The sequence below is a fragment of the Acanthaster planci genome, linkage group LG04, assembly GCF_054643075.1.
Source record: "Acanthaster planci isolate LZ-2023a linkage group LG04, COTS_SCS, whole genome shotgun sequence".
Classification (NCBI taxonomy): Eukaryota; Metazoa; Echinodermata; class Asteroidea; order Valvatida; family Acanthasteridae; genus Acanthaster; species Acanthaster planci.
In genome coordinates this window covers 5,207,822-5,233,746 of record NC_141780.1, presented here as the reverse complement: position 1 = coordinate 5,233,746, position 25,925 = coordinate 5,207,822, and the positions used below count along the sequence as shown (strand labels likewise).

Here is a 25,925-nt window from a genome sequence, read left to right as displayed (position 1 = left end):
TTAATCACAAAATCAAGCACGGGGACATTTAAATCAGCTCAATTTAAAAGAATAATCAGTAACTGATGAATATTTATTCATCATGTATTAAAAGAATTATTCTCTTTATTAAAGGAGTTTTTGTCATTGAAGTATGTTGCTGAGTAGATATAGAAAGAGATAGTTAATGTAGGGGCCTAAATACGTTCAAGATGGCTGCGCCCATGGTAATGATTTTCCGCCGTATAAGCTTAAAATTTGTCTCAGCGGGAGTTTTAAAGGGTAAGAGAACAATCTATTTCCAAAATAATGCTGAGGGAGGAAATTGCTATGTCATGATGTCAAGCAGCCCCAGTGTTACATCCTATTAGGCCTTTAAAGTCATCGACATGGCCTGGACTATCATGACCGTGCTATGGCATGTGCCTGATACCATGGATGTGGCATGTCATGTGGGCAGGGTACTTACAGATAGCCATAAATACATTTTGACTGTATTGATTGTGCCAATGTACTCTTTCACAGCTATTTTGTACAACCGAATTTCATACTTGCCTTCTTGGTGAAGTTAGATGTCTGATGGGGAGGTTTATTCGCCTTATCACCTCATGGGCAGGGTAGGCCCTAGCCCAGGGACCAGTGACTAGGCCCTATCTCTGTATCCTTGGCCCCACGACTACTTTGTGAACAAGCTTTTTGTCTAAATGGGTGATTTTCCATCTGTTTTTTATATATTAAAATATTGAGGTACAGTATTCACATAGAAAACATTTACAATTTTTCAGACCAGTCTCATAGGGTTTGTCCAAAGGGTGTCAGGCGGCGTCCATACATAGAATACTTTCCTAACTTAATAATAGTAATCTCTAAACCAGTAGCAGATTTAACAAAACTTGGCATAACTTTGCACAATGCAAGCTCTCCACAACAAATTGAAGTGCTCATACATCGCACCACGTTTTCCTTTATTTTTGAAGTCTCAGGACCCACTGTTCAAAAGTTACATCCCCACTGCATCAGAAAATACACAACCCCCAGACGCCAGTCTTCAACCCTTCCTGCAGAGGGGTCAAGGTCCCCGAAATGGGAGCTGATGAGTGCAGTTTGTCTGGAGCGGTATCCAGTTGTGTCCCAGGACCGCCAGGACATCGAAGAGGAATACTGGAACCTGCTGAAAACCACTGAGCTGGAGAACAGTCTTCTTTCTGATCATGAGATGCAGGTTATTCAGGACAAGTATGGCGGATGTTTTTTTGCTCGCAACGCCATTCCTAGGTGTTGCTATCGCGTTTAATCCTGAAATCTCCTTGGCTTTTTGCATGGAAATCTTCAGGAATTCCCCTCTGTAGGAAACCAGTAATAACTTTGTTTTAAAATTTGTAACGAGTCTCACATACCAGTGACACATTTAAAAACAAACGGTATCATATTTTAATTTACAATGGATATCAAGCCCCAGGTTATGTAACAGCCGCTGTGCTCTACCTTCCTCAATCCCACAGAATCCTCCAAAACTTTCATAAGTGGCTTTTGAAAGATTTCAGAGGGTTTGGCTTTGTAAAGTGCAACTGCTTGCCATCCACAATTTGTATATGTTTCTTCATATAGTTATAGCAGTTCTGACTCCTGTGCTCAAAAGCTGCCATCCTTTTGAAATTTGAAAGGATGCCAGTTGCTTTACAAATAATTTGCTGTGCATTTCAGAAAGGCAAAAGGGGCATACCTGTTTATATTCTGTTACTAACAAGAATACGCACTTGCGCTCACAAGTAGTGCCAGAGTACTACTGTGTTCTGGATGGTGATCATAAGTGGCAAATCCACACAGTATAGGCAGAGCAGTGACATTGAGTGTTTGGCCTCTTGTCCTGGGCTTTCCTGAATTCAGAGAGAAGATGGTGAAGAAGCAGAGCGGTGCCATCGAGGATGATGACGACACAGAGTTGGTCTCAGCCCTAGACCTCGAGGATCAGTACACAGAAGAGCTCAATCAATTCATTCCAGCCAGCCGGAAATCAGGTAGTGCAGAAAATATCTATATATCGAAGCAGGGTGCAATTTCACAGAGGTGCTCAGCGAGAAACGGCACTGCATGCTGAGCAGATTTCAAGTTACCAGCGGTATACAGACCATTGCTGGAAAGCATTTTGGTATTAAAGCAGCCGTTTTTTTGTGTGCTCAGCAAACTTTTAAGATCCACAAAATTCAACTTAACCACTTGCTGCCGGGAACTCCGTTTCGAGCACCATGGGTTAATTATACTCAGAGCCGGGGGTGCCCGAAATGGGACAAAAGAGCTGGTCCGTGTAACAAAAGACCATACTCGGAACAAAAGACCTGCTGCTGGGAATTGCCATCATTTTTCGGGTTGCAATTTTTGAAGGAAATCCGTCACTGTTTTTAAACAGCATACCACTGTTTTGGGCATAGCGCACCCGCAAATTAGCACCGCAGACAAAATTGTTCCAGGGCACCATCGATGAGTGACACAGCACCGCTGCATGCTTATCCAGCCGCGTTTGAAAAGACGCCACTCGCATTGACTGGGGAAAAGGAAATTACGCAACACCTCACAGTTCTGGGCTCTCTTATCAGTGCGGCAGGCCTGGCTGAAATATTCAGGAGTCCATGAAGGTTTCCTGTCAGCCAGAGTAGCCACCATAGAGTCATTCGTGTGGGTGTAAATGTCCATTAAATGAAATGATGAATTTTGAAGAATTCTGAAAACTGAAAATCTTGAAAATCACCCGTATGTGTGCACTGCATTTTTAAAAGCACCCGACAGCATGCGGTTAAAGCTACATACGGTCTGTCCTGAACAAGTGTAGATGATCTGGTTGGTGTATGTCTAGTCGCCAGTTTCTTTTGAACCAGACGATCGAGCTGTACAGCCATTTACAGTTGAAATAAATGTATGCACTTATGTGCAAACCAGAAATGTTCTTTTTTACCATGGAAACCTAGCTACATGTACAGAAGAATGCAGTCTTAACCTAAAACAGGGCACCAAATACATGACCTCTCTGAGGAACTTCAGGGCAAATTTCTTTTCTAGACATTGACGACCTGCGCAGTATTCAGCGGAAGCTGATGGACAAGCTGGTGCTTCTCGTTAAGTGCAGGGTAGGGGACCAAAGCCTATGGATGATGCCTCAGGAAACCAGACAAGATGGAGAGACCATGAGACAGGTCAGTTTACAAAATCTGTTACAAAATCCACAATGCTTGGTTTGAAGTAACAGTCAGCTGGGAATAACACAATCATAATGGTGTTACCCACAGGCTTTGCCTGGCAATTAGGCAAGTATGCTGGATGGTACCCTCTGTGAGTGCATGAACATAGATTTTACCCAACTGTGCCTACCTTCATTAAAACCACAATTTTTGTGTCAACTTAAACAGTCACTGAGCAAAGTTGAAGTTGACAGGAGCTTGAGAACTCGAGAATTTGGCAATAGAAAGTATGAAATATCTCTGACAATGGAGTCCAATATTTTGCATTGCAGGCAGCGGATCGCGTGCTTTTCTCCCAATGCGGTATGCATGAAATGTGGCGATCCCGTTTGTTTGGTAATGCCCCTTGTGCCTTCTACAAGTATGTCTATCCCCCCGCTGTACAAGAAGAGAGTAAATGTAAAGGGGCAAAGGTGAGAAACTTGTTTGAAACATTTTGCGCATATTTAAATGAGATTTTACAATCAGTCCCCTGTGACAATGAGTTGTTGGGCATGGGGAAGGTGACAAATAATAGTTTTAGTCTTTTTAACTTTTATTTCCTAGTGACAAATAATAGTTTTAGTCTTTTTAACTTTTATTTCCTAGGGACGGTTTTTCCAGGAAAGCATTCTTTTAAGTTAGATTTTTTCACTCATACGTATTTTTGCAAATTTGAAATTTTCCAGATGCTTGCTGTTTCCTCAGGGAAGTTTTCCAAACTTTATGGTGCCCCCCCCTTCATAAGAAGAAAAAGTAAAAAAAATCAGAGGAATTCCAAAGCTTATGAAATAAAATGTTGTTTAGTGATGTTGTCAATTCTGTGGGGGTCAGTTTATGCTTCTGTTGAATTCCAGAGCTCCAAGATTCCAAAGTTATTTTTTCTTTGAATCCCGAGTGTTGGTGTAATGAGAACAGAAGGTTTACTTGTTAACCATCAAGTCTTAAAAGTTGTCGCTTCTATGTCAGAGTACTCTCTTGATAGTGATACTAAGCTTGAGTACCAGAATTTATGAACATACAGTGTACTCCCAAAATAAGAAGGTGTCGCAAAAACATACAAGTACTTCCTATTTGACCTCAACTCAGCCTTGGTTATTTTGTGGCTGGTCCATTTTGTTCAGGTGTTCTTCTACAAAGCCAGATTATTGTCGGGAGATATCCAGATCAACCAAAACATCATCAAGGACTATGCATGGGTGACTCTCAGTGAGATGGACAAGTACCTAACCCCCTCTTATCTAGACACAGTACGGAAGTTCATTCTGCCCGTCAGCATACCTGATGAACAAGTCTGAATTGGACAGAACTGATTGTGTTGTGCTTATATCATTTATCAGAACAAACTGGACCCTGAGACCAAAAAAGGTTTTTCATTTCACCAGCCCCTGTTTGCCATTACTATTTAAGGCAGAGGGTATTTGCTCGGTGTGTGAACTTTTTGAGAGAGCTAGACACTTTTGAATGTGCACAATAGCCTGCCTTCAAAGATGTGGCTATGTCACCTCAAGAACTCCTTTGTGATGTCATAAACGCAAGCATCTTTAGTTCTCATCGTTTTGGAATGGCTATTTGTTCAGTGCATTGTGGTTATCTGGTCATCTCATTCTCATCTGCCCTACTGCAATGGACTGCATCCATGGGTCAACCATATTGAATCGAAAGCGAGGTTAACTCTCAATCTGGGAACCTGAAAGTGAAAATGAAAGTATGAAATAAAAGGCTATAACAAATTCCTTTTTTAGTTTATGCTGATAAAATAATTCAAAATGTGTGATTATTTGTGATTTATATCTAAATGTGTTCGGCCACATTTAAAGAAAGAGGCTTGGAACCCAAATAGTTTGGCATTGCCCCACTTAATGGAATACACTGATTAAGATAAATTCAGGGAACACCATACAAAAGGCTTTCCCTTGAATAAGGTCTATTACACTCTGATATGGGCCAAGTGGAAAGCTTTAATCCAACGTGAACCAACATCAGTAGATTGCCAAGCCTTTGAAATTAGCAGACTTTGGCAGCAAATTTTGAACCTTGCTGCATCCCACTGCAGTGTTAAGCCGGCTCACTCTATCAAGAGTTCAAAATAGACCTTGTACTTCAACAGGGTACAGCAGCTTGGTTGGTTTTGTTGAATTCAGCAGGGTTGAGGCAGCAATCCGTTAGTATAATCCCAGTGCTGCGTGCTTGATAGAAAATCAGGTCCTTTGAGGGTTTTGCACATTGCACATGTTCGCCTGTCATGAATAGACGACAGCAGGGATGACGAGTATTTGCAGATACTGAAAGCAATCGACCCACCACCTCTGGTATTAGTACATTAAATAAACCTAGAATGGCATGCGACCACCTGTGTCTTCATGTCGGCCAGTCATTTCATCCCAAACAGAAGCCGTCAGGAATCAAAGCACTGGTAGTGGCATAGCTGGGGAGGGACGTGCTTCTCAGTTTACCCCCCTCTCCTTTCCCCTCTGGCATAATGAAAAAAAAGAAAAACTGGCATTTAGTGCCTGTCCCATCCCCATTGACACCAAGGCCCATTGAACACGCAGTCCCTCCCATATTCGTGGATGGTGAGAATCCTGGCTACATGGCTGCTGCACAGAGTTTCAGTTTTTTGGTCAATTACTGGTCTATAAATGCTTTCGGCAATGCCTTCAGCATGTTTGTGTATTACAGATTAGAAGTTTGGCAACAGGCGGTATAATATGCAGATTTGGTTTCAAGAAGTTTGCATGTTGTGTCTGTTTTTTTTTTTTTCTGTGATATCAATTTAATGAGTTACTGGATACACAAACAGGTCCAACACAAAATGACGCCAGAATCACACCTGTGGAAGAGGCTGTCTTCACCCGTAACTCGCTCTTTTTAATTACAAATCTTTTGGTATGTTACGCTGATACTAATTATGTACAAAGTTGACATTTATACATGCATGGTGCCTGAACTAACAATGTAACAGAATTTAGAAAATTGTTTTAAAAAGGGCACCTTTTTCCTTAACCAAGCATCATTTTTTATACAATAAAACAACAGTGCGGAGTTGGGTACGATGCCAAAACAAAGGAGACGATAAATTAATGTATGACCCAATACATTCTGTGGAAGCAGAATAAAGATAAAATGTAAAGAATACTTTTTATTTTTACATCTACTAATGTACTAACTAATAAAACACTCTTCCCCAAAAAGACCACGCCAAATTTATTCGAACAGAAATCTTCTCTTTCATGAGAATCTGATTCAGCTTTCATTGGTTGCGCCAACCATCCACCAAATGTGACCCACCCTGCGTAAATGAGTCAAACGGCCATTTCTTCTGAAATTTCGTTTCAGTCTGCATTTTCCAAAGAGACTTTAGCTCTGCTTTGTTCTATCACTCAGTTTAGCTTCCTCATGAAAAAGGACATAGTGCTGGAGAAAAAGTTGAAAGTTCCCACTGATTCTCAGGGTTCAAGATTCCCTTAACCCTCCTTTGGTTTTACAGCACAAACGTGCACAAGTGCCCACAGTCACTGGTGAGCATGTATTTTCTAGATGGAACTCAAACATACACAAGTTCAGTGTGTACACAGTAGATTGCCAGCACAAAATGACCCAGGGTCTTTTGTGCAGTCCTCTTCACTGCATTTGGTTTACTGCACAATTATGCACATGAAACAGTGAAGCACAATTGTTGGGCAGCACAAAAGTGCAATGTGATATTCCTGTGAGGGACTGTTGGTGCAGTGCACAACAGAACACAGCTGTGCTTCTTTGAGGTGTTCACCAAATGACCCAAAGAGTAACTTCAGCATAGGAGGGTTAAAAGGCCTTTGACTCGAGACCAGCGCTAGTGACAGGAGATTCATTTTCACTGAGAGGGTCACACGTGAGCTACAAAAACGGTAAAACTGACGAATGTTCGCCCAATGAAACCACAGTACCAATGTTCATACTCTTCCCGTTCCTTAGGTAACTGCATGCTATTTATCTGTGCAAGCAGATTTTTTTTATGGAATGATAACAAATGCAATGATTTACACCAACTTCTTGCTTACGCCTCGGAAAAGATATCTAAACTTTTGAGACAAAATGCAAAAAAAATGAAACCTCATCTGTAAACTTTCCCGGCTACAGTTTACAACTATTTTTTCTTATGATACAGTTGACACAATGTACATTTCAATATCAACAATTTAAAAACTGATACTGCGTATGGGAGTGAAGGACAATATCGTATGCCTTTCATGCAAATGAAAAAGGAATCTTGAACAGGTGCATGTAAAAGCTGACGATTGCCAACATTACAAATTTCAGAGAGGCCTACAGAGATACGATGGATTGGACGGTCCCTATTTGTGCACAGAGTAATGGGCTCTGTATCTCACCAAAAGTGTCAGAATTTGCCCCAAACTCTTCATGTTTCAGAAGTAAGCTCTAGACTATCCAGAGAACATAAATTAGCGCAGAGAGAAAAAATACTGTAGAGAATGTCCGGCCACACTTGATGACAAAACTTAAAAGCTATCACATCAGCAAAAGATATTTTCAAAATATCGTTCAGCAAGTCCAGTCTTGCACAAAAATCTGAATTTGATTCCCACTTATCTCTTACGATGTAAAGCATATCCTGTTACTTTTTAGCAGTTGCTGTCAGAACACAGAAAGTCTCATCTCATAATCAGCCTGCTGACGCATATAAAAGCACCCAATCCTCCAACTTCAAATAATTTCTCACACGCCGAGTTTAGGAGGTTAGGTGTCTCAGGTGGTCAAAATACTGGTATTGCAATGCACCAGTCTATTCCATGCGTTGCAGGTTTATGCAATCACAGGTGTCATGCAGAACACACAAACCTTGTACGCACTCAAAACAAAATGCATACCTACAACCTTTGGGTTGCTGATAAAAAAAAATAGGACATTCATTACTTTTTACTTGATGACCCAAATACACCTGTTCCCTAATTTTATTGAAGTAATTGCTGGTTGGTAGGCTAGATTTGATTCAGGATACGGCTTCAACTTTCCCCTTTCAACTTCCTGTGAACCTTTTTTTCAATGAAGAACTGGGAATGGATGCTGAGTGGCTGTCGGACTTCAACGATTGAAAGAGCCACATACTTCTATGGAAAAACACGACCAACTGAAAATGATGAAGGTAAGCAGGTAGCTCAGGCCTTAGTAAGTCAATTTTGGGTCTATTCTCTGGGGCTGACGATGCAGCTACTCTTATTTGGCTTCAAGCTCTTGAACTACATACTTCTGTGCTCTCGTGTAGAGGGAAAAGAAATCTCACATTGAGTCCTGCGCTGCTCACTTAACGCACAACCAACTTGACGTCCATTTTAGAGAGGGTACTCAGCTCAGCAAGTTTACATGCTTAGCAGGTATCAGCTGCCAGCCACTGAATAACGCTTAGGCCAGTCAACTATTTTTAGGCCAAGCAAAAGCAATCCCAAGCCCACTGTCAAATTGTCAACTTTAATAGTTCCAGAGAGCATCATCTCAGTAGCAATCTTTGAGAATCACACAAAGAAACAGTTCCACAGCTGCATCACTCCATCTCCTCGAACCTGTTCCTCATGACTTTCTTGACGGCATCCCGGTAGGAGTCGGTTGCTGTGATCTCGTAGTTGCCCCCTTTGATCCCGAGCCCTGCCCCCGCTTGTCTCTTCTGCACCTGTTGAGAGGAAAGCCCACCAGAAGACAGAAGCGTAGGTGTGAGTTCCGTCCATTGAACAAGAGATGGTGAATTTGTACACGGTGACGACATCCCCTGATGGGGGGAGGGGGGAGGAAGACACATCGCATGTGTGCAGAGGTTAGTGCATGCCTTGCACAGGCAATGCTCAATGCTGTCGGAAAGTATGGCCTTTGTGCATGGGACAGGTGGCCAGTCCCTACCAGCCTCTGCCATTGAGGGGCTGTTCAACACGGAGCACACACAATTACTCATCTTTTCATATTTTACTCCTGCACTCGATGCTTCCAACAGCATCAAACAAAATGACAATTTCTATGTGGGATCTTGGTTTGACCTCAGCAGTAAAAATCAGGCTGCAACTTTTTCTCTTCGGATTCAGGATTTGGGACCCCTCTCTTCGTTTTGTACCCCCTTCTCTCGGGTGTTTTTACTGTGCAGAAAAATATCAAACTTTTTTACGGTGTAAACCCTAACAGGTCCCAACCCTCCAATTTTGACACCACTTTTCACCCTTCCCAGATGGTCAGGGGCTTGGAATTGCTGGTGGTTAAGCCAGGGAGGAGTATCTGCCCAATCCTACCTCGATGGGGTCTGTACGACCCTGCTGCTTCCTCCCGAGCCCAGTTCCTTTGTTCCAGCCCATCTTCTGCAGCATCTGGTTGCCAATGTTGTCCTCTTTCAGGCCCTCCTTTGTCGGTTCCTCAAACGGTCTTTAAGAGCAAACGGACAGTCAAACATGAGGCTGTCACAAACTAAAAAATTCTACAATAATAAAAAAACTGTCAAGAGTTGATCGTGACCATCCCACATCCTTCAGGATCAATGGGAAGATTTGAAGCAATTTAAAGGAGGCAGGTGGAGCCAAGTCACTTTTACTTTACGCAGGGCTTGATGCCCCTTGGAAGAACATGCACAAAGAATATGCCTTTGGTTTCCTGCACAGTTGAGGAGCCAAGAAGGTTCTTTGCATGAATTTCTGGGGAGTTCGGGTTAATGATGGAAATATACACGGTTGACTCTCGATATAAAGAACACTGTTACATTAAATACTTTTATAGAAAGTAAACTTTTGTTTTATAAAACTTTTTTCTCATTCCTTCTACAACAAAGTTTTGGTAAAGGCAGAGTAATCTCTCCAAATTTGTTGTTATGAGAGTTGACCGTTTATGCTACAATGCAGTAAGTGTTATTGGAAATAAATACTTGGTGTCTTTAAATATTTCCAAGAGCAATGCTATGCGATGTCTATTTCTGCAAATTTAGCCACTGTAAGAGATGACACCACACTAACTCTTTTGTAGCTGTTTTATGAACCATCAATTGAAGCAGTTACTTACACTGGAGGTTTTGGAGCCCGGAATTTTTTCTTTGGTGGTGCCTCATCCACACCAAACTTCTCTCTGCGTTCCTTTGCCCGATCCCGATAGTGGTACTGCAAGGCAAGAACATTTAACAACAAGCTTAACCACACATCAGATTTTGAAAAGGATTGTTTTACAAGAAGTTTTACTGCAAGTTTTTGAGGCAAACAGTGAAGAGAAGGCCATTTTTGCAAGATTTCAGCGTGGCATATCTGCGGTTGGAGAGCCAGGAGAGCTGTACTCACATCGGCTTCTATTGCTTCCTGGTCCCGCAGCTCCTGCGACTCCTGCCGCAGTGTCTCCAGGTTCTGCTTGTGCAACTCCGAGAACTGCTGGTGCTTCACCAGGATCTCCCTGGAGGGGAACTGCCGCTTGCACAGCAGGCAGATCAGCTTGGCCCAGTCCGTCAGCGCGTCAACGGTGCTTGCTGCTGTTGTGCCGGTGCTGGTGGCAGCAATGGGATTGATGGTGGCAGGGGCGGGACGGATCTCAGGCTCTGGTTCACTATCACTTCCCCCACCGTAAGAAGCTACGATCCCCGTCTGCGAATAAGTTGCACGAAAAAGACCTTACCTCCAGCAATTCAACCATTGAGATGTTTAAAATCAAAGTTATCATACTAAATCCAAATTGAAATTGGTACATCTAAGGAATAAGCACTCATGACGAAGTAAAGAACAATTTATACAGTTATCTTAAAACAATTTCCAAGCACAGCTTATAATATGCCATCATAACTGAAACTCACAGCTACTCTATACTTTAAAAGAATTCCGTGCAAGAGCTTGGCCAAGCTAACCACAGAATGCGGCACTCATCGTCAAGAATCTGTGCATAACTATCACAGAAGGGGTTGGTAGGTCATAACGTAATAGTCAGGGCTAGTAACTCCTGATCATCGGGGTCTGGGGTTCGAATCCAGCAGGTGGTTACATGTTGTGACCTTGAACAAGTCACTTAAAGGGGCACTTTTGAGGGCAGAGATGAATGTTGGCCGACAAGGTGTTTGCACCTGAAACGGCAGCATTGAACTGTATACTCCCTGTGGAGCTGAGGTGGTTTGAGGAATGCCATGTGGGCTCAGTGGACCGGGACACTAGTAACACTGCACCTTCAGCATCAGCATGCTTGTGGGTGTGAGCGACTCATAAATAATCATTTTCATCTTACCCTGCTTAATCCTTGGCCGGGGTCACTGGTCTGTTTTTGCAGGACTTGTTGGACTGTTGCTTTGGTGTCGGCCGGATTGGCCTGCAATATGAAAAAGTGATGGCAGTCTATGAACCCTCAACAAACACAGACCATCTCCTGATGTCCTTTTTACTCCCACCCCGACTGAAAATCTGACGATGTACAATACCAGACATTGGATTGTTTTTGCACCACTGGATGCCGTTCAGTATTACACTGCAAACTTTACGCCCGGTTATTGGGTCTGATCAGACGACGTCAAATACCACCTGACGACACAGTTTCCCTGAGATCAGCCATCAGCAAGTTAGATGGCAGCCATACGCTGTACGTTATAAACCTGACAGAAGGGATCATATTCACATGAATTCATGAACTGTGAGTTCTTTGTCAACTGGTACATTGGTCACCGCTCGTACAGTGTACAGTTGTTATCGGTCCGATTCAGCCTTGGATGTTGGCTCTGCATTTCTCTCATAGTTTTTGCTATTTATACAGCTCTGAGGCCTTGCCTGCTACCTGAATACACTGCGCAACACAGCGATCTTTGCCCAGGACAATAGTGGATGTGGGACGGTGAGACTGCCCTCTAGGTTGAAAGGAAGCTGACCCACTGTTCCTCACCTTCTTCATGAGCATTGCGAAGCCGGCGTCTGCGGCTCCAGCTGTAAAGAAACCGCCTTCCATCCCGGCCCCAGCCTTCTTGGCAGCATTGGCCTTGAGGGAATTCATGCTCTTGGCCCACCGTGCCATGTCTTTGGCCAGCTGCGGGGAAAAGGAGACATTAGCAACTCATGGAAAAGATGGAATAGACAGAGCATGGACAAGATTCATACAGTTGTGGTTGAAAGTTAAAAAAAAAAACACTTGGACTGTATAACATTCCATTACACGTTCTGAGACTTCATCTATTCCAGGCATCAATTCCTCATCTAAAGCCGATTAATCAGAGTCTGTCAGTATGCCAACGATATGAAGAACCTCCAATCTTTTTGTTAGACAAAAATATGAACACAGCAGGCTGGACAGGTTTGATTCTGACATGACCTATGTGCCTCATACCTTTTTGGCCATCTTGTTCTTGTCGTTCTTATCTTTCTTCTCCTTTTCTTTCACCTTCTCTGACTTTTCTGCGTTTGCTTCGTCCGCCTTCGCGGCACTCTGCTCAGGCTTGAACTCCGGTGCTGGGAGGTAGGTTGACTCGACTGCGTCCCAGTACAGGTATTTTTGCGTCACGCTATTGAAGTAATACTGGAACGAGAGAGGTTGACTGGCATTAACCATGTACTGCCTAAATCTGGTTTGCAGTGTTCCAAGCAGCAATGTCAGATCAGTTGGAGTTAAGCATATGAAATGAATACCACAAAACTACAATTTTTTGAGAAGTTATAGCCTATCACAAGTCCCTTTTGAGTCAGCCGCACGTCGAATGACAACTGTGACGGTATGTCACAGGGAATGGCCAGTGACGAAGGAAAGTATTTATTGGGTATCATTTGAACAGCTTCGATGGGTGAACTGAATTTTTTGGGGAGACTGACTTTGCAAGGATATGATTCAAACATGGCGATCCAGGTGGACACACTTTCTGCATCCGTGAAATGAAAAAAAAAATATGTGGATGGAGGATTTCATGTTGAATAAAAGTTTGAACATGTACAGAAGTAAACATTCCACGATGAAACAAACGGCAGGGACGTAAGTGACCAACAAAGTTATTTCCTGAAAATCGCGGAAAGCCAATAAATTGTGTGAGACTGCGAGGGAGGGCTTGTGCGCCCGAGAAACTAACGGCAAGGGTCCACACGCCCTTCAATTTTCAGGGTTTTAACAGATAACAGGGGCTTCAAAGGGCAAATTACATGATACAGTCATGGCAGTAGGCAGAGTTCCTTTTTCCCTTTCTAGCTGGGACTTGAACATACTTGGTAATGTTGGGTTTGAATCTCTGTGCCTCCTATGCTGGTGGTTTTCGGAGTTACCGCGTCCAATTATCGCCTTCTTCCCGCTTGACAAAATAATAACGTAGCTGCAACTTTCAGGTGATGCATTTGGCTTGGCCACGGCCACCGTTATTAAGCATGCGCACGTAGGCTGACACAAAATATCCATCCTGGTCCTTTTCCTTCAGCCATGTCCACTTGAATTTATTCTTGATTCCCTCGTCAATTTCTTTGATATCCACTTTCCGGTCAACTTCCATGTCAATCAAAAATTGTTATCTAAACATGAGGTCACATGTCACAAAACTTCGCACATGATCGTTCGCACTACACATGCACTGACACGCAATTAATCAGCCGTTCCGGGCAGAATCGCATTCGCAACTCCATTACCAGTGATGGGATCACAGCAGGAACCAACAAACCCGGAAGAGGTCGAAGGATGCACCAACCTTGTTCCTACTATGATAACAGTACGCTTGGGATGATACCTGGGATGAGTGCATAAAGGCGTAGCCTGGGCAAGGGCGTGTTAGCTAGTATAGCATAGGTCGTGCATGCACTTATGCATGATCTGCCGTGTTTGTGAACATCGAAATGCAGGCCGCCTGCGCGTGCTGGCATGCATCGTGTATGTATAAATGTACATTATCAAAGTACATTATCAAAAAATTCTAAAAAATGGTAAACAGCCTATGACCACACGAAACTTTCTACTTGAGCTTGCTTATGTATGACATGAGAAAACGGCAACGAATTACTCAAAAGACGAATACTGTAACCACTTTTTACCTGTGAATTCCCATCATAGTACAAGCCAGTGGTTGGATCGTAGTAGAATCCAGATGCCTCATCATACACGTACTTGGACACGTCTGGAGTAGGATACTTCATACCCTCTTGGAAATATCGGGGGACTATGGGAGCGGCTGTATCTGCACTTGATTCCTGCAAACGGGGTAAAAATGGGGTATGGAGTCTGTTTGGATCGAGCACCGTCGGCCATTTAGGCACAATTAGAGACGCAAATATATGTGACCAGATCTGACGATATCAGCCTGAAGGTCAATTTTTTTCTTTTTGATAATTTTGTCTTAGTTTGCATCAGAGCAAACTGAGCTTTTTGTTTGACATATCACTCTGTTTGGCTTCCTGCTGAAATGGACATCACATGGGCGACATATGTTGCGGGTTCTGACTGATTTGCACTGTACAAGATTGCAGGCCTGTAAACTCTGAAATGGCAAGCTTCTGCCTCAGTTTGATAGGCTGGGGCACAAATGTTCTTTTCTTCACTCTGTCTGATAGGCTGGTATTCTGGTATTTCTCATCCCAACCAGCCCCTTGCCCGTGGAAGTCAGGAGCATCGCCATCCTGGCCCTCACCTGCTTCTTCTTCTTTTTCTTCTTGGTCGGCGGCGCGGCCCCTCCCTCATCCCTCTCCTCCGCCGTCTTCTCCACGTCCGCCTCCTCCGTCTTCCGCTTCTTCTCCGACCACTGCCTGGCTTTCTCGGCCAGGGCTGCCTGGTCCTCCTCTGCGGCCGTCACTGCCGTCGCTGCCACAGAGGGCGCACCACCCTCCGCTCCTGCTGCAGTTTGCTTCTTGGCTTCCTCCTGCAGCTTGGTAGTGGCCATCAGCTGCTGCTGCAGTTGGCAGGAAAGCGACAACAGTCGTCATCATTCACGGAAAAATTTAGTGAAGTAGCTGACTGAATAAATCTGTCCATCTGTTACATGCGAGTTTTCAGGTAATCCTTTTCATAATTTATTTTTAAAGTCACACAGGTTGGTATAGGGTTCGTTCGCAGGGTAGCTTTAGGCAGTACGGTGACATGTATCATTCGATATTAACCCTCCTTTTGTTTAACAGCATATCACTCTCATGCATGTGTTTTCTATATGAAACATAAACATGCACAGGTTCAGTGTGTACACAGTTGGTTGCTAGCACAAAATGACACGGTCTTTTGTGCAGTCCTTTTCACTGCATTTGGTTTACTGCACAGTTATGCACATGAAACAGCGAGGCACAGTTGTTGGGCAGCACAAAGGTGCAATCTGATATTCTGTTGGTGCAGTGCACGACACAGCTGTGCTTCTTTGAGGTGTTTACCAACTGACCCAAAGAGTGACTTTAGCATAGGGGGGTTAATGATTTACCTGTAGCTGCAGCTGCCTGGCCGCCTGAACTTGCTCCTGTGCAACTGCTGCTTTGTCTATGGGAGTGAAACACGGGCACAGAGTTCAGAAAAGATCAATGTTGCCTTCACCAAGATGAGCATGGACTGTGTAGCTTGCTAGGAAATCACACAGGAATCAAATTAGGAAGCTGAAGCTTGCCAGTTCAGCCTCTCTTCCAGCATCCATGCAAATGGCCCAACGATGCCCTTGTCTTACTTTAAATGAACTCCATTTTTCCATTACATTATTGAAATCAGTGCACAGTTCACATACATTATTACATGTAGTTGGTAACAGTCTGCGTGAAGTAATATTTTGTAAATGGAGTAGTTGTTCCGATTTTTAGCAAACTGTTAACTGCTACTAACATTGTTGTCTGTCAGCTTGTATGACGCCGGATCCCTGGGTTATCGCTTGAGCCACCGTGTTTGACCCCGCGAGGGTATCCTGCACCTGGAACCCGGCCTGGTCTGCTGGTAACTGGCTGGCGGCCGACTGCACCACGTAGGACTGGTAGGCAAACTGCTGGGAACTGGTCAGCTGGGTGGCATCCACGGCGGCCTGCTGGAAGTACAGCGTGGTGGTGGCTGGGGTATCGGAGGAAGGCTGAGTGCTGGCCACACCTTCTTGAGAGCCATACTACAAGAGAAATCAGAAGTTGCGACACGAATCCATCCCAAGTACATATTCTGTAGTGTACTACCAGCTGTGATTCACCTTCCTCAAGCCAACAAAATCCTTCAAACACTCATAATATTTTGAAGGATATCGCAGACATAGGGGAAATGCATGCTGAAGCTTTACACACAAAATCAACTCTAGACAGTCTTCTTTAAGGCTCCAGGCCTGCCGTAAAAAAAATCCCACAAAAACCTTACAAACCTTGTAAAACTTCACTGCCACACTTGGACTTCAATGACCAAACTCTTTTGTTAAGTTTCAAGTCTGCTTCAAAGATATTCTTCCAAAAAATTTGCCCACCAGCTGAAGACACCACGAATGGTGGACAAAGTGTCACCACAAGTATTAACGAGGTACATGAATATACATGTCTTTGGGCAACAGAGGTTGTACATGGCAGCCGTCTTTCTGGTAACCGCTTTTGTTATGGACGGAGAGCACAATAGGTCTACTCATATGTATCCCTGTGAAACAAAACCTCTTACCAGAAAAATGGCAGCGATGCACAACCGATGCACAATCAGAATCTCTGAAAAACGTTTCAGTGACAGAGAACCTCAAGAGTGTAATTCAGAACACTTACATCGGTCCATTTTGTGTCTGCGGCAGGAGGAGTGGCCATTTTTGTCTCCTCGGGCAGGTGCTGTTTGCAGAAGTGAACAGACACTGCCAGAAAAAGAGGACGACGTTAACATTTAAAATAACGCACTGTTGCAATGATCACGACTCGCGTTCAAATTATAATTCGGAGCATCTGGAAGCCTTTGAAAAATGCCGCTCCTGGCTATTACCAGGGGTACGGCAATGCTGCTTCCTACACTAGATAACTTAGCTCTTGTTTGTGATGCACTGTAACTTAGGCCTGATTTTCAGCTATGAGACATGAAGAAGTTCAACGATGTCTAACAATTTAGAAAGCAGTTTCTAAACAAACTACACACTGCATCTGGGATGCTTAAAAAGGGGGCAACTGAAAAAAAAACCTCTTTAAAATGAAGAAATTCGGAAACTTCTTACAAATTTCTTTACCTTGTTTGCCATCAATCTGCAACGGTGGCTGCATGGAAGCTATGATGTTCATGAGGTAAGTGGCGGTCTCCACAGTGTCTACCTCCACGTAGCAGTAGCCACGCGAGGTGCGCGTCAGCGTGTCCCGGGCTATGCTGATGTTCATCTTGGCCGAGGAGATGTACTCCAAGACCTTGGTCACTGTCTCCTCGGTCGTCAGTGCGTCTAAGCCCATCAGGATCAATACTTCAAGGACAAGGAAAATTGGCCTTTGACATCCTTAACAATATCTGTAACATGGTTACACCCTTTTTTTTAAATAATGGTTGGCTTGCCATTCAACAAGAAACTGTGAAACAGTACCAGTTCAGGGATTTCACTGTCGTTTCTACTCATGTCCCTAAGGTCCAGCGCACGATCCCTTTTATAGCCAACAAAATGCACACTACAAGCCACACTTTTGCAGATAAATGGACGGGAAATCGCAACCTCAGTTCCCTCGCCCCACTTTCACTGACAGGCCACAGTGTACCCTGGAAAGTTGCTATGCACGGGATCAGCACCACTGGAGCATACTTTATAGTGTAGAACATCAAGCTCATCACACTTGACACGGCACAGACCACTGCAGTGGTATTTCTTGAAGTACATGTTTTCCTTAATTATTACACATGGGATAAAAGTGGCTAGGCTCATACTTTCCATTCCATCTTTTACCATTAAGAGGGATTCAGTTCTACATTTTGAGGTTTTACATCTGGGCAAAATTTAACCATTTTTACTTACAAAATCCTACAGCAGGGAATACAAAAAAGTGTTTTTTTTCCTTACCATTTGAGGCCACATCCCCTATTTCACTGTAACGCTCCGAATCTGTGGATGAAAAAAGCCAGAGTAAGCACTGCTGTTTGAAAATTTTAAAACGACACAACCTTACCCCCTGAAAATTGAAAATTTACAACTTTTCTGGAGTTTGCGGTGTCTTTCTGTAGCAAGGCATTTCTCTGGAATATCACAAGGATGCCAGGAAAATTCTGAGAGCTGATTTCAATTTGAACATCTGGACAATCTCCAATTAAAAAAACACACCAAAGCCATCCAAGTTTATCCTTTCTTTCCATTCTTCAAAAACCTTGAAACTTCAGACGTCAGGACTAAGAATGTCAATTCAAGTTTTAGATTCTTAGAGTTTCACGTTTCTAAAATTAAATTCGAAAGCATTCGGCAAATTTGTGGCATTCTATGGGGCTCTCTTGACATGTTTCTCCAAGTGGTATTTTGCTACTGACTCAATTTTCATGAAAAAGGGAAAAAAAATAGGGTTTATAACAAGAATATTCTGGAAGTTTAGGCCCGTGTTTCACAACCAATATTCCCTTTACATAAGTTTTTAGTTTGAAATTTTTGTGCACGTTCATTTGCAGCAATTTCAATTCACACCCTTAGTCAAGACGTCACCACGGCAGAGCACCGAGGGCTTGGACAGGAGAAGAAATCTACTGTCAGGTTGACTGACCGGAATGTCCAGTGTATCCTTAGCAGGGTTCTTACCGTCTTTGCTGACGCTACACTTGAAGCAAAACTCTCTCCGCTTGAAGTTATGCGTACCGCACTAAGGTGAAAATAATAAGCAATATAGAACATGCCGCACTGAGCCTAAGGGTCTGGAAACCAGACCTTCCTGGCACACTGAAATAGCACTCGCTTCCTGTGGTAAAGTACAACATACCAGTCGTGTATGCTGTGCAAATAAAGACTTCAGTCAATTGTTTTCTTTAGCTTGATGCAAGGGGAAGCATTTACTTTTAATCTGAATTCATCCCAACTGAATTCTGAATACCTAAGTGTCGTGATGGAAGTTCCATGATTTCTTATTTTGTTACCAACTCCCTGTGCCTAATTTGAACAAATTTCTTGTCCAAAACTTGTGCACAAAGGGAGACAGTTTTATGTAAATCAACATGCCAGCTGACTGATTTTGAATGAAAGGAAAATTGTTTACATAGGGATTTTGCCCCCCCCAAAAAACCCCTACCATACGCACAAAAACACACAACAAAACTCTACAGCTCCCTCATACGTTTTCTTTGTTTGTGCACTGAAGTCCAATAATATGTTACTTGTGAGCATGAGGCAACAGATTGGCGGGTACCAGACCTAAAAGGGTCACATGGAACAATGGACCCAAATATAAACATGTTCACATTTACAACGCAAGGTTCCAGCTGGTTCCAGAGTTGAATAAAAGCCAATGTTGTTGCCAGCTTCATCTTACTTGTAACCAAATGTTCTTCATGTTTTTCCTCACCGAACAATCCAATTTGTACCCTAACTCCCTAGGGCGTGCACAAAATCATATTAAAATTGGAGGATTCAGGGTTGTTAGGGTCAATATGATGCCCTGCTTATAACAAGGAACAATTTTGAGCTCACGTCTTTGCATGCTTTGATTTCCAATACAACGACCCTGTTATGAAGGTGTTCAACTACATTTGATGACCGAGAGCTGGAACCTTGTGAGAAATACAACTGTCAAGCTGTCTTAGTTTACCGCAGTGCCAACTCCACATTCATGGGCAAAGCTTTTTAATTAATGCCGCATGCATGGCTATCATAGAAGAGGTGTCTGTAATGTGTACTAGCTGACGTACAGTGCGGTCGTTAATTTACACTGCAGAGCTGCAGCATAGGCTGCACAGGTTTTGCGAGGCACAACACGCGCAATGATGGTCCCTGCCCTCCTAGGATCCTCCAAAACCTCCAAGGAGCACTTTGCAGGAGTTTGATTGATTGAAGAAGGCTGAGGCCAACCACTCTTACACTGCATAGGATGCGTTGCTTTTTTATTTTGAAGTTTAAACACAAAGAATGTGTGACTGGCTTTCGGCACTGTTTGACTTCACATAATTCAGTGCGATTCCATGCAACAGGAGTTAGCATTTAAACGAAACAAATGCACAAAAGACGGTGCTGTCTCTCCTCGTAATGACTTTTAACAGTCTTTTCACAGTCACACGCCACTTGTATCGAGTCAGCACTTTGGTAATTTGACACAGCTTGACGTCCACAGCGACAGCAGACGACAACCAACGCTGGTAAATACCTGTGAGCAGAACCAATCTTCCTCCCTGTCCTTGTTGGAGCTGTACACCAGCTGGGTGTCCTGTCCCACCAGGTCAATGCGCCCCTGCAACAAGACAAACCCACAGATCCCAAATGAGCAAACGTGAACCACCGCTGACAACGTTCACCCTTGGAACTTGTGTTTCAACCGGATAGCCCAGTGACTGGACACAGGAAAGCGTTAGGTCATACTCACGCACTGGTGAGTATTGTTCCCTGAACCCACGAGTGTAAAAGAAGGAACTACGACAGAGAAACGTTTCTCGTTCCGTCCTTAGACACGGAGAGATTCCGGCTCTGCCTCTGTGCACGGGGGCGCCGACTGGAATTATAGCAATTCTCGGTGTTGTGCACACGTGGTATTTCTCTGTGAAAATCTGTACATGTATTATGGATACATGGACATAGATTTCCCAGCATTTTTTGCCCGCAGCGAGTCAACAAATGGTTGCATACGCAATATCACAACAAACCTATCCAAAATCAGCTGAGAAAAAAATCAACTATTGGAAGATAAAATATTACGTCACACATCCTAAAAAAATCACAGCACTCAGTCCCTAATAAGCACTGAAAAATTCCACTTCTTGGAACATGGGCGCAGAGAATGTTCATTCCAAATTGTTTTGACAATAAAACACATTTCTACAAAATGTTCAACATTTAAGATGCAGCTTCTTCTCAAATTGCTCAGCCATTTCAGTAACAGAGAAGTAAAACGTTGTCAAAGCAGTTACATGGTTTGAAGTTTCCGGTGGGAATATTTAATCTATCATAACTTTGCACGCTTACTTGGCAATAGTTTACGACAAAAGTAAACAAAAATACTTTGTATGTTTGTACTTAAAGCTAAGTCCATCGTAAGTTCTTCACAAATCAAATTTTGAGTCATTCCAAAGTTGAAACCACATTCAGAGTCACAAGTAACTGCGAGTGAACAACGGCACCCTTCTACTGCAGTTAATTTTGAGAGCTTGACATTTTTCGGGTGGACTTGCAAAGGACATGTATTAAGTGAACACTTAGTTAATTCCACAACCTCCTGATACATATTCTACTAGCAACCTGCTGAACCCGTCAGGAACCAACAGAAATTGTCTACTGCTGGGCCTTGCTCAGTTCAGCGTACTTACTTTGGGGTTCATGATAAAATTGTTTCCGATGCGAGTTCAGTGTCTACTTTCAGATTTCTCAGTATACATTACTTCGGCATTTTTCCCCAGCAACTTTTTTTAAGGACAACTCAAGGAGTCTGTACACTTGGAAAAACTTTTTGGCTGACTTTGACCTTTGAACTTCCACAACAGGATCTTGCAAATGCATCTTGCACAGGCATAAAACAATTTCTTTGGAAGCTACGGGCCTGATATTTCTGACAAATGTTGATAAATCCTACTGTTATTCTTGAAATACATAACTACCTTTAAAGAACATGAAATAAATGTAAACCTCCCTTTACTTAAAATAAACCGCAAACCTCAACTCAGCGAGCCCTGTGTTGAAACATGAATCGATGATCGCTAACACAACTCGCCGATTTGCTTCGCGCCGTGTACGACGTGTATGTTTGTGAAATCTGGAGTATGGAAATTGGGAGGGGGGCCCCACAGGTCGTTGACCATTTCCTTTTACAGGGGAAAGGTCACAATTTTGAGTTTCTTTTTAAGTGTGGGCTTGTTTGAGCTTACCATGCAAGGAAGACAACATCAAAGGAACACAGGTTTTCGGCTTTCTTTTACCAGTAAATTTTTGCCCCAAATCTATCCTCAAAAGTAAGTGTGTATGGGTGAGCTTTCCTCGCACTGAGAGGGAAATTTCTTGTGTACAGAGAGCCGAGACTGAGTGGTGGGGACAAACATTTGTGCCGTATCATTTTCCGTCCCAACAACATCTATGTTTCAATATGTGCAGTCCCTAGAACGAAGGAACAAGTATGTATGCTCGACTGGGGAGTGTTGTATGAAAACAGAAAGGGAAGCACAGCACCTCGTCCTCTGAGGTGTGGCAATTCACGACTGAGTGTACATGTAATGAGCGTGTTTGTATGTGTATTTGTATGTGTGTGTGTCTGACAAAAATTTGAGCTACAGACATGCAGGAAAGTACACGGAACCTGGTTCTCTTCCATCCACCGTTGGGCGTCGGGCAGGAACTGAAACTCCACAAAGGCAAAGCCCCTGGATACACCTAGAGGCGGGGAGGCACAACAACATTCAGAACAGCAGGGTGTTAAAATGCAAAACAAGACTTCTGACAAGCCAATCTCTACACCCGAGTCAGGGCACCCCACAGCGGGGTCCACCACACTTTGTGAGTGTGTGTGTGTGTGTGGGGGAGGGTCTGCTGTTAGTTCATTTCAACAGGGCCGCTCATGCGTGATTCCAGTTCTTGGCTTACACTAGTACCCTGCCTGTTAAGCGTTAATGTTGTGCTGCCAACATCCTTCCTAGCATCCACAGAAAATCAAGAAAAAATATTCCAGCTCCTGAATTTACCTCAAGTGAGAAGAAAAAAGGTACGCATTTGATCATTTTTATTTTTTTAATCAAAGACAAAAACAAAATTTTGTTGATTAGCAGGCTGAGATGTCCAAGAAAAATTGTCCAGTCACCACCAGGGGAGATTAACGCATAGTGCAAGAATATCAAATAGGGCTTCTATGGTTTTCACAACACTCAAACAATGCATCGGCAGCAGACAAACACAGCACTTATTTGCTGTGAAGGCTGTAACTTTCCCATTATGCATTACATGAGACAAAGTTAGGTCAGCAGTTTCGTCTTCCAAGAGAGCCATCATAATTTTTATTTTTTTACATCCTGAACACTTTTAAAACTTACCTTCAGTCCACTGAAACAAGTAAATGCGTTTAACCACACGGTTCAAAGATACTATTTCTCTTAGGTCGGCAGACAAATTGGAAATGAGCAAATTGTCTCAGGAAGCACACAATGCAGAGACAAATTTATTTAAATACACATCAATCCCTTGAGAGAAAACAAGAAACCAATCCTGACAGGACAAAAAAACATACAAAGAAAAAAAATCATATCTCCCCTGCTGGAAAATGGAGGATCATTGAAAGCCAAGAGTTGGAATCATGCACGGGTCCGTTGGGAGGCAGGGGTGACCCGGATTATTGACCGCGCGGGACGGCAGGGGGGAGACAACGAAAAACATCGCTGTGTGTTCTCACCTGTGTCACGATGTTTGACCAGTCGCACGTCTTTGATTGGAGCTCCAAACATCTGCAGTACAGTTCGGATCTAGAGGAAAATGAAAACAATAGTTACATAACATTTAGAAATGAAACCTTATTTCCTGTTTGAACTGCTTCGACAGAACCACTTACATACACTCACTTACTACAGAATTAGACTTCTGATGAAGTTAAATCTACTAAGTACGTGCATGTTTCATTTGACAAAACAGCCACTAACAACGAGGGACAGTTGTCGCATATTTGCAAGGCCTTACAGAACTTGAAACCCTCTATTAAATTAAGCACAAGTTAACTGCACTGAAGGTTGAACTAAGTTCAGACATTTTAATGATTTGACTTTCACTGCATGAAGGCAAAGACAAATGTGAACTGAAATCACATGACACAACACTGCAAACGCCACTTACATCGCGATCTGTGATAGAACTGTGTAGGTTTTTCAGCATGACTGTGCGGCTGGGCTTCTCCTTGGCCGGGCCCCGGTCTCGGTCCCGACCTTCCCTGTGCCGCTCGTCACCATCCATCCGGTCCCCACGCCTGTCGCCACGTCTCTGCCCCCGCCTGTCATCCGAGCGGTCACCGCGCCTCTCACTGTGTCTCTCATCGTACCTGTCCTCGTATCTATCGCTGTCTCTCCCCTCGTATCTGCTCTGGTATCGGTCTTCGTTCCTCGAGTATCTCTTGGCGTCATCATACTTATCACGACCATATCTATCCTCGGTCCTTCTATCATCATATCCTTCACTGCGTTGTTCATTTCTTCTATTAGCCTGGAATGACTGTATACAATCAAAGCCAATGAAACTCTGTTGTCGCTCAAAACACTCATGACTTCTTCTGAAAATTGTGCAAAAGAACGAACCTCCAAACGTTTGTTCAAAATTAAGTTATGAATTCAGATAAATGTACAAAGTGCTATTTGACTCTTTTTCTGATTGTTTGAGTTTTTGTCAAACTACAGCGGCGTAATTTTCTGAGTTGAAAAGAATTACTTCTGAGAACACGATGGAATTCTGTATCAAGTTTCAGTCATTTCTTAACTCCACCAACAGGTGGAAGACGGGCCTCAGGGTTCCATTAATTTAATTACTAAGAGTGTGATTAAGGTCAACTTTCTTTGAAAACCTGACAAAGGAAAATACTTAAGCAAATTTCACAGCTTAACAAACGTCAACCTAGAAGCCTCACAAGCAATACAATACCTCACAAGACATTTCAGTGATAGCCTTCATCAGCCTGTTCTGATCACACAAAAAAAACTTGGGCACTGAACATTTTAAAATCATGCACAGGTGGCTTTTTAGTCTATACAGGACAGAGTCTAAATGTACTATTTTGACAGAAACATTACAATGCTTCACTAATGATGACTAATACCTCTTGTTCTCGGTACTTATTGATGTCTACATCAGCTTCATAGCTTCCCCTAGTCTGGGTTTGAAGGATGTTATCAGCTGCATTGTCAAACCGGCTCGGCCTGGAGCGATTTCGCCTTCTCTCCCTCCCTTGGTTCCGGTTCCACCCATAGTCTCGTCCTCTGAACACACAAACACAAAATTGCAGAGAAAAACAGTCCAAGTTACAAACACATTACATTACATTTAGATTGAACAACACTGATAACGTACCGACCACATCCATCCCAAGAACTATAAGTACCTTCCGGAAATTAACAAAGGAAATCATTATAATGCGCAGAAATTGCATCACTTTCCATTTTTGCAAAGAGCCACAAGTGTTCAAGTGAATTTTTCTGGCGCAAAACATAGAGTCGGGAAAAGTCACACATAATATGAACAATGACAGGGGAGACAGGGTGTATTTGTAAATTGCGCCCATGAAGATAAGTGGGTGAGCCGAAAATTTCAGTACGTCGACACGAACTTGCATATACGGATGTGTGGCTAATAATCCAAAACATTGAGTTTTTATATCATTAGTAAGGACATTTATGGGCAGTAAGTGAGAAAGGTTTGGGAAAAGTGCGCGAAATTCGGAGAATCTACGATCATACAGACTCGCCCCAGTAAAACTAACAGCACTTCGCCCCCAACTGAGCAACCTGGACGTCACACCGCGCCAGATCAGCCAGGACGGCAAAATGCTTGAAACAATAAACGATCCCTTATTCGTCATATTACCTATCTCTTCTGCTTTCTATTTGCTCTCCTGCCATCTCTCGCTGTTGGGCTAAGTACTGGTTGATTTCAAGTTCCATATTGGCGGACTTTTACGGCAAAATGCCGGGTTTCTTCGAGTCGTTTAGGTGAACGTCACCTCATCGTCGTCACATCAGACAGAAAAATTGTTTCTGTAGGTTAATTGCGCATGC

At 43.1% G+C, this 25,925-nt stretch overlaps 2 protein-coding genes across 4 annotated transcripts; one reads left to right on the top strand and one right to left on the bottom strand.

The window, feature by feature from the left end:
- Positions 1 to 7: 7 nt before the first annotated feature.
- On the top strand, positions 8 to 4,940 carry LOC110974223 (large ribosomal subunit protein mL46-like). Of its 2 annotated transcripts, none has more exons than XM_087135526.1 (6): positions 8 to 261; positions 963 to 1,215; positions 1,867 to 1,997; positions 3,034 to 3,167; positions 3,485 to 3,625; positions 4,316 to 4,940. In XM_087135526.1, the coding sequence occupies exons 1-6, from the start codon at positions 192 to 194 to the stop codon at positions 4,487 to 4,489; spliced, it is 903 nt and encodes a 300-aa protein (XP_086991652.1). In that variant the 5' UTR covers positions 8 to 191; the 3' UTR covers positions 4,490 to 4,940. The 2 variants fall into 2 exon arrangements, with proteins under 2 accessions (XP_086991652.1, XP_022081404.1); XM_022225712.2 differs by having other exon boundaries at positions 957 to 1,215.
- Positions 4,941 to 6,027: 1,087 nt separating this feature from the next.
- Positions 6,028 to 25,912, bottom strand: LOC110974208 (RNA-binding protein 5-like). 2 transcript variants are annotated; one of them, XM_087135524.1, is made up of 21 exons: positions 25,735 to 25,912; positions 24,971 to 25,130; positions 24,001 to 24,372; positions 23,567 to 23,636; positions 22,484 to 22,557; positions 20,351 to 20,434; positions 18,799 to 18,859; positions 18,079 to 18,120; positions 17,269 to 17,493; positions 16,823 to 16,905; positions 15,927 to 16,197; positions 15,538 to 15,593; positions 14,764 to 15,021; positions 14,171 to 14,326; positions 12,498 to 12,686; positions 12,060 to 12,200; positions 11,415 to 11,495; positions 10,490 to 10,786; positions 10,221 to 10,315; positions 9,464 to 9,593; positions 6,028 to 8,859 (listed from the first exon to the last, which is right to left on the bottom strand). In XM_087135524.1, the coding sequence occupies exons 1-21, from the start codon at positions 25,809 to 25,811 to the stop codon at positions 8,734 to 8,736; spliced, it is 3,048 nt and encodes a 1,015-aa protein (XP_086991650.1). In that variant the 5' UTR covers positions 25,812 to 25,912; the 3' UTR covers positions 6,028 to 8,733. The 2 variants fall into 2 exon arrangements, with proteins under 2 accessions (XP_086991650.1, XP_086991651.1); XM_087135525.1 differs by having other exon boundaries at positions 14,764 to 15,018.
- Between the last annotated feature and the right edge of the window lie 13 nt (positions 25,913 to 25,925).

Excerpts from the sequence above, each read along its gene's own strand:
- LOC110974208 (XM_087135524.1), bottom strand. The coding sequence starts at position 25,811 with ATGGAACTTGAAATCAACCAGTACTTAGCCCAACAGCGAGAGATGGCA. Across the intron at positions 18,121-18,798 it reads GTGTAGCGTCAGCAAAGACG|ATTCGGAGCGTTACAGTGAA; the intron begins GTAAGAACCCTG and ends TTTCATCCACAG. Across the intron at positions 15,022-15,537 it reads CCAGGCAGCTGCAGCTACAG|CAGCAGCTGATGGCCACTAC; the intron begins GTAAATCATTAA and ends TGCCAACTGCAG.
- LOC110974223 (XM_022225712.2), top strand. The coding sequence starts at position 192 with ATGGCTGCGCCCATGGTAATGATTTTCCGCCGTATAAGCTTAAAATTT. Across the intron at positions 1,216-1,866 it reads ATGCAGGTTATTCAGGACAA|AGAGAAGATGGTGAAGAAGC; the intron begins GTATGGCGGATG and ends TCCTGAATTCAG. Across the intron at positions 1,998-3,033 it reads TCCAGCCAGCCGGAAATCAG|ACATTGACGACCTGCGCAGT; the intron begins GTAGTGCAGAAA and ends TTTCTTTTCTAG.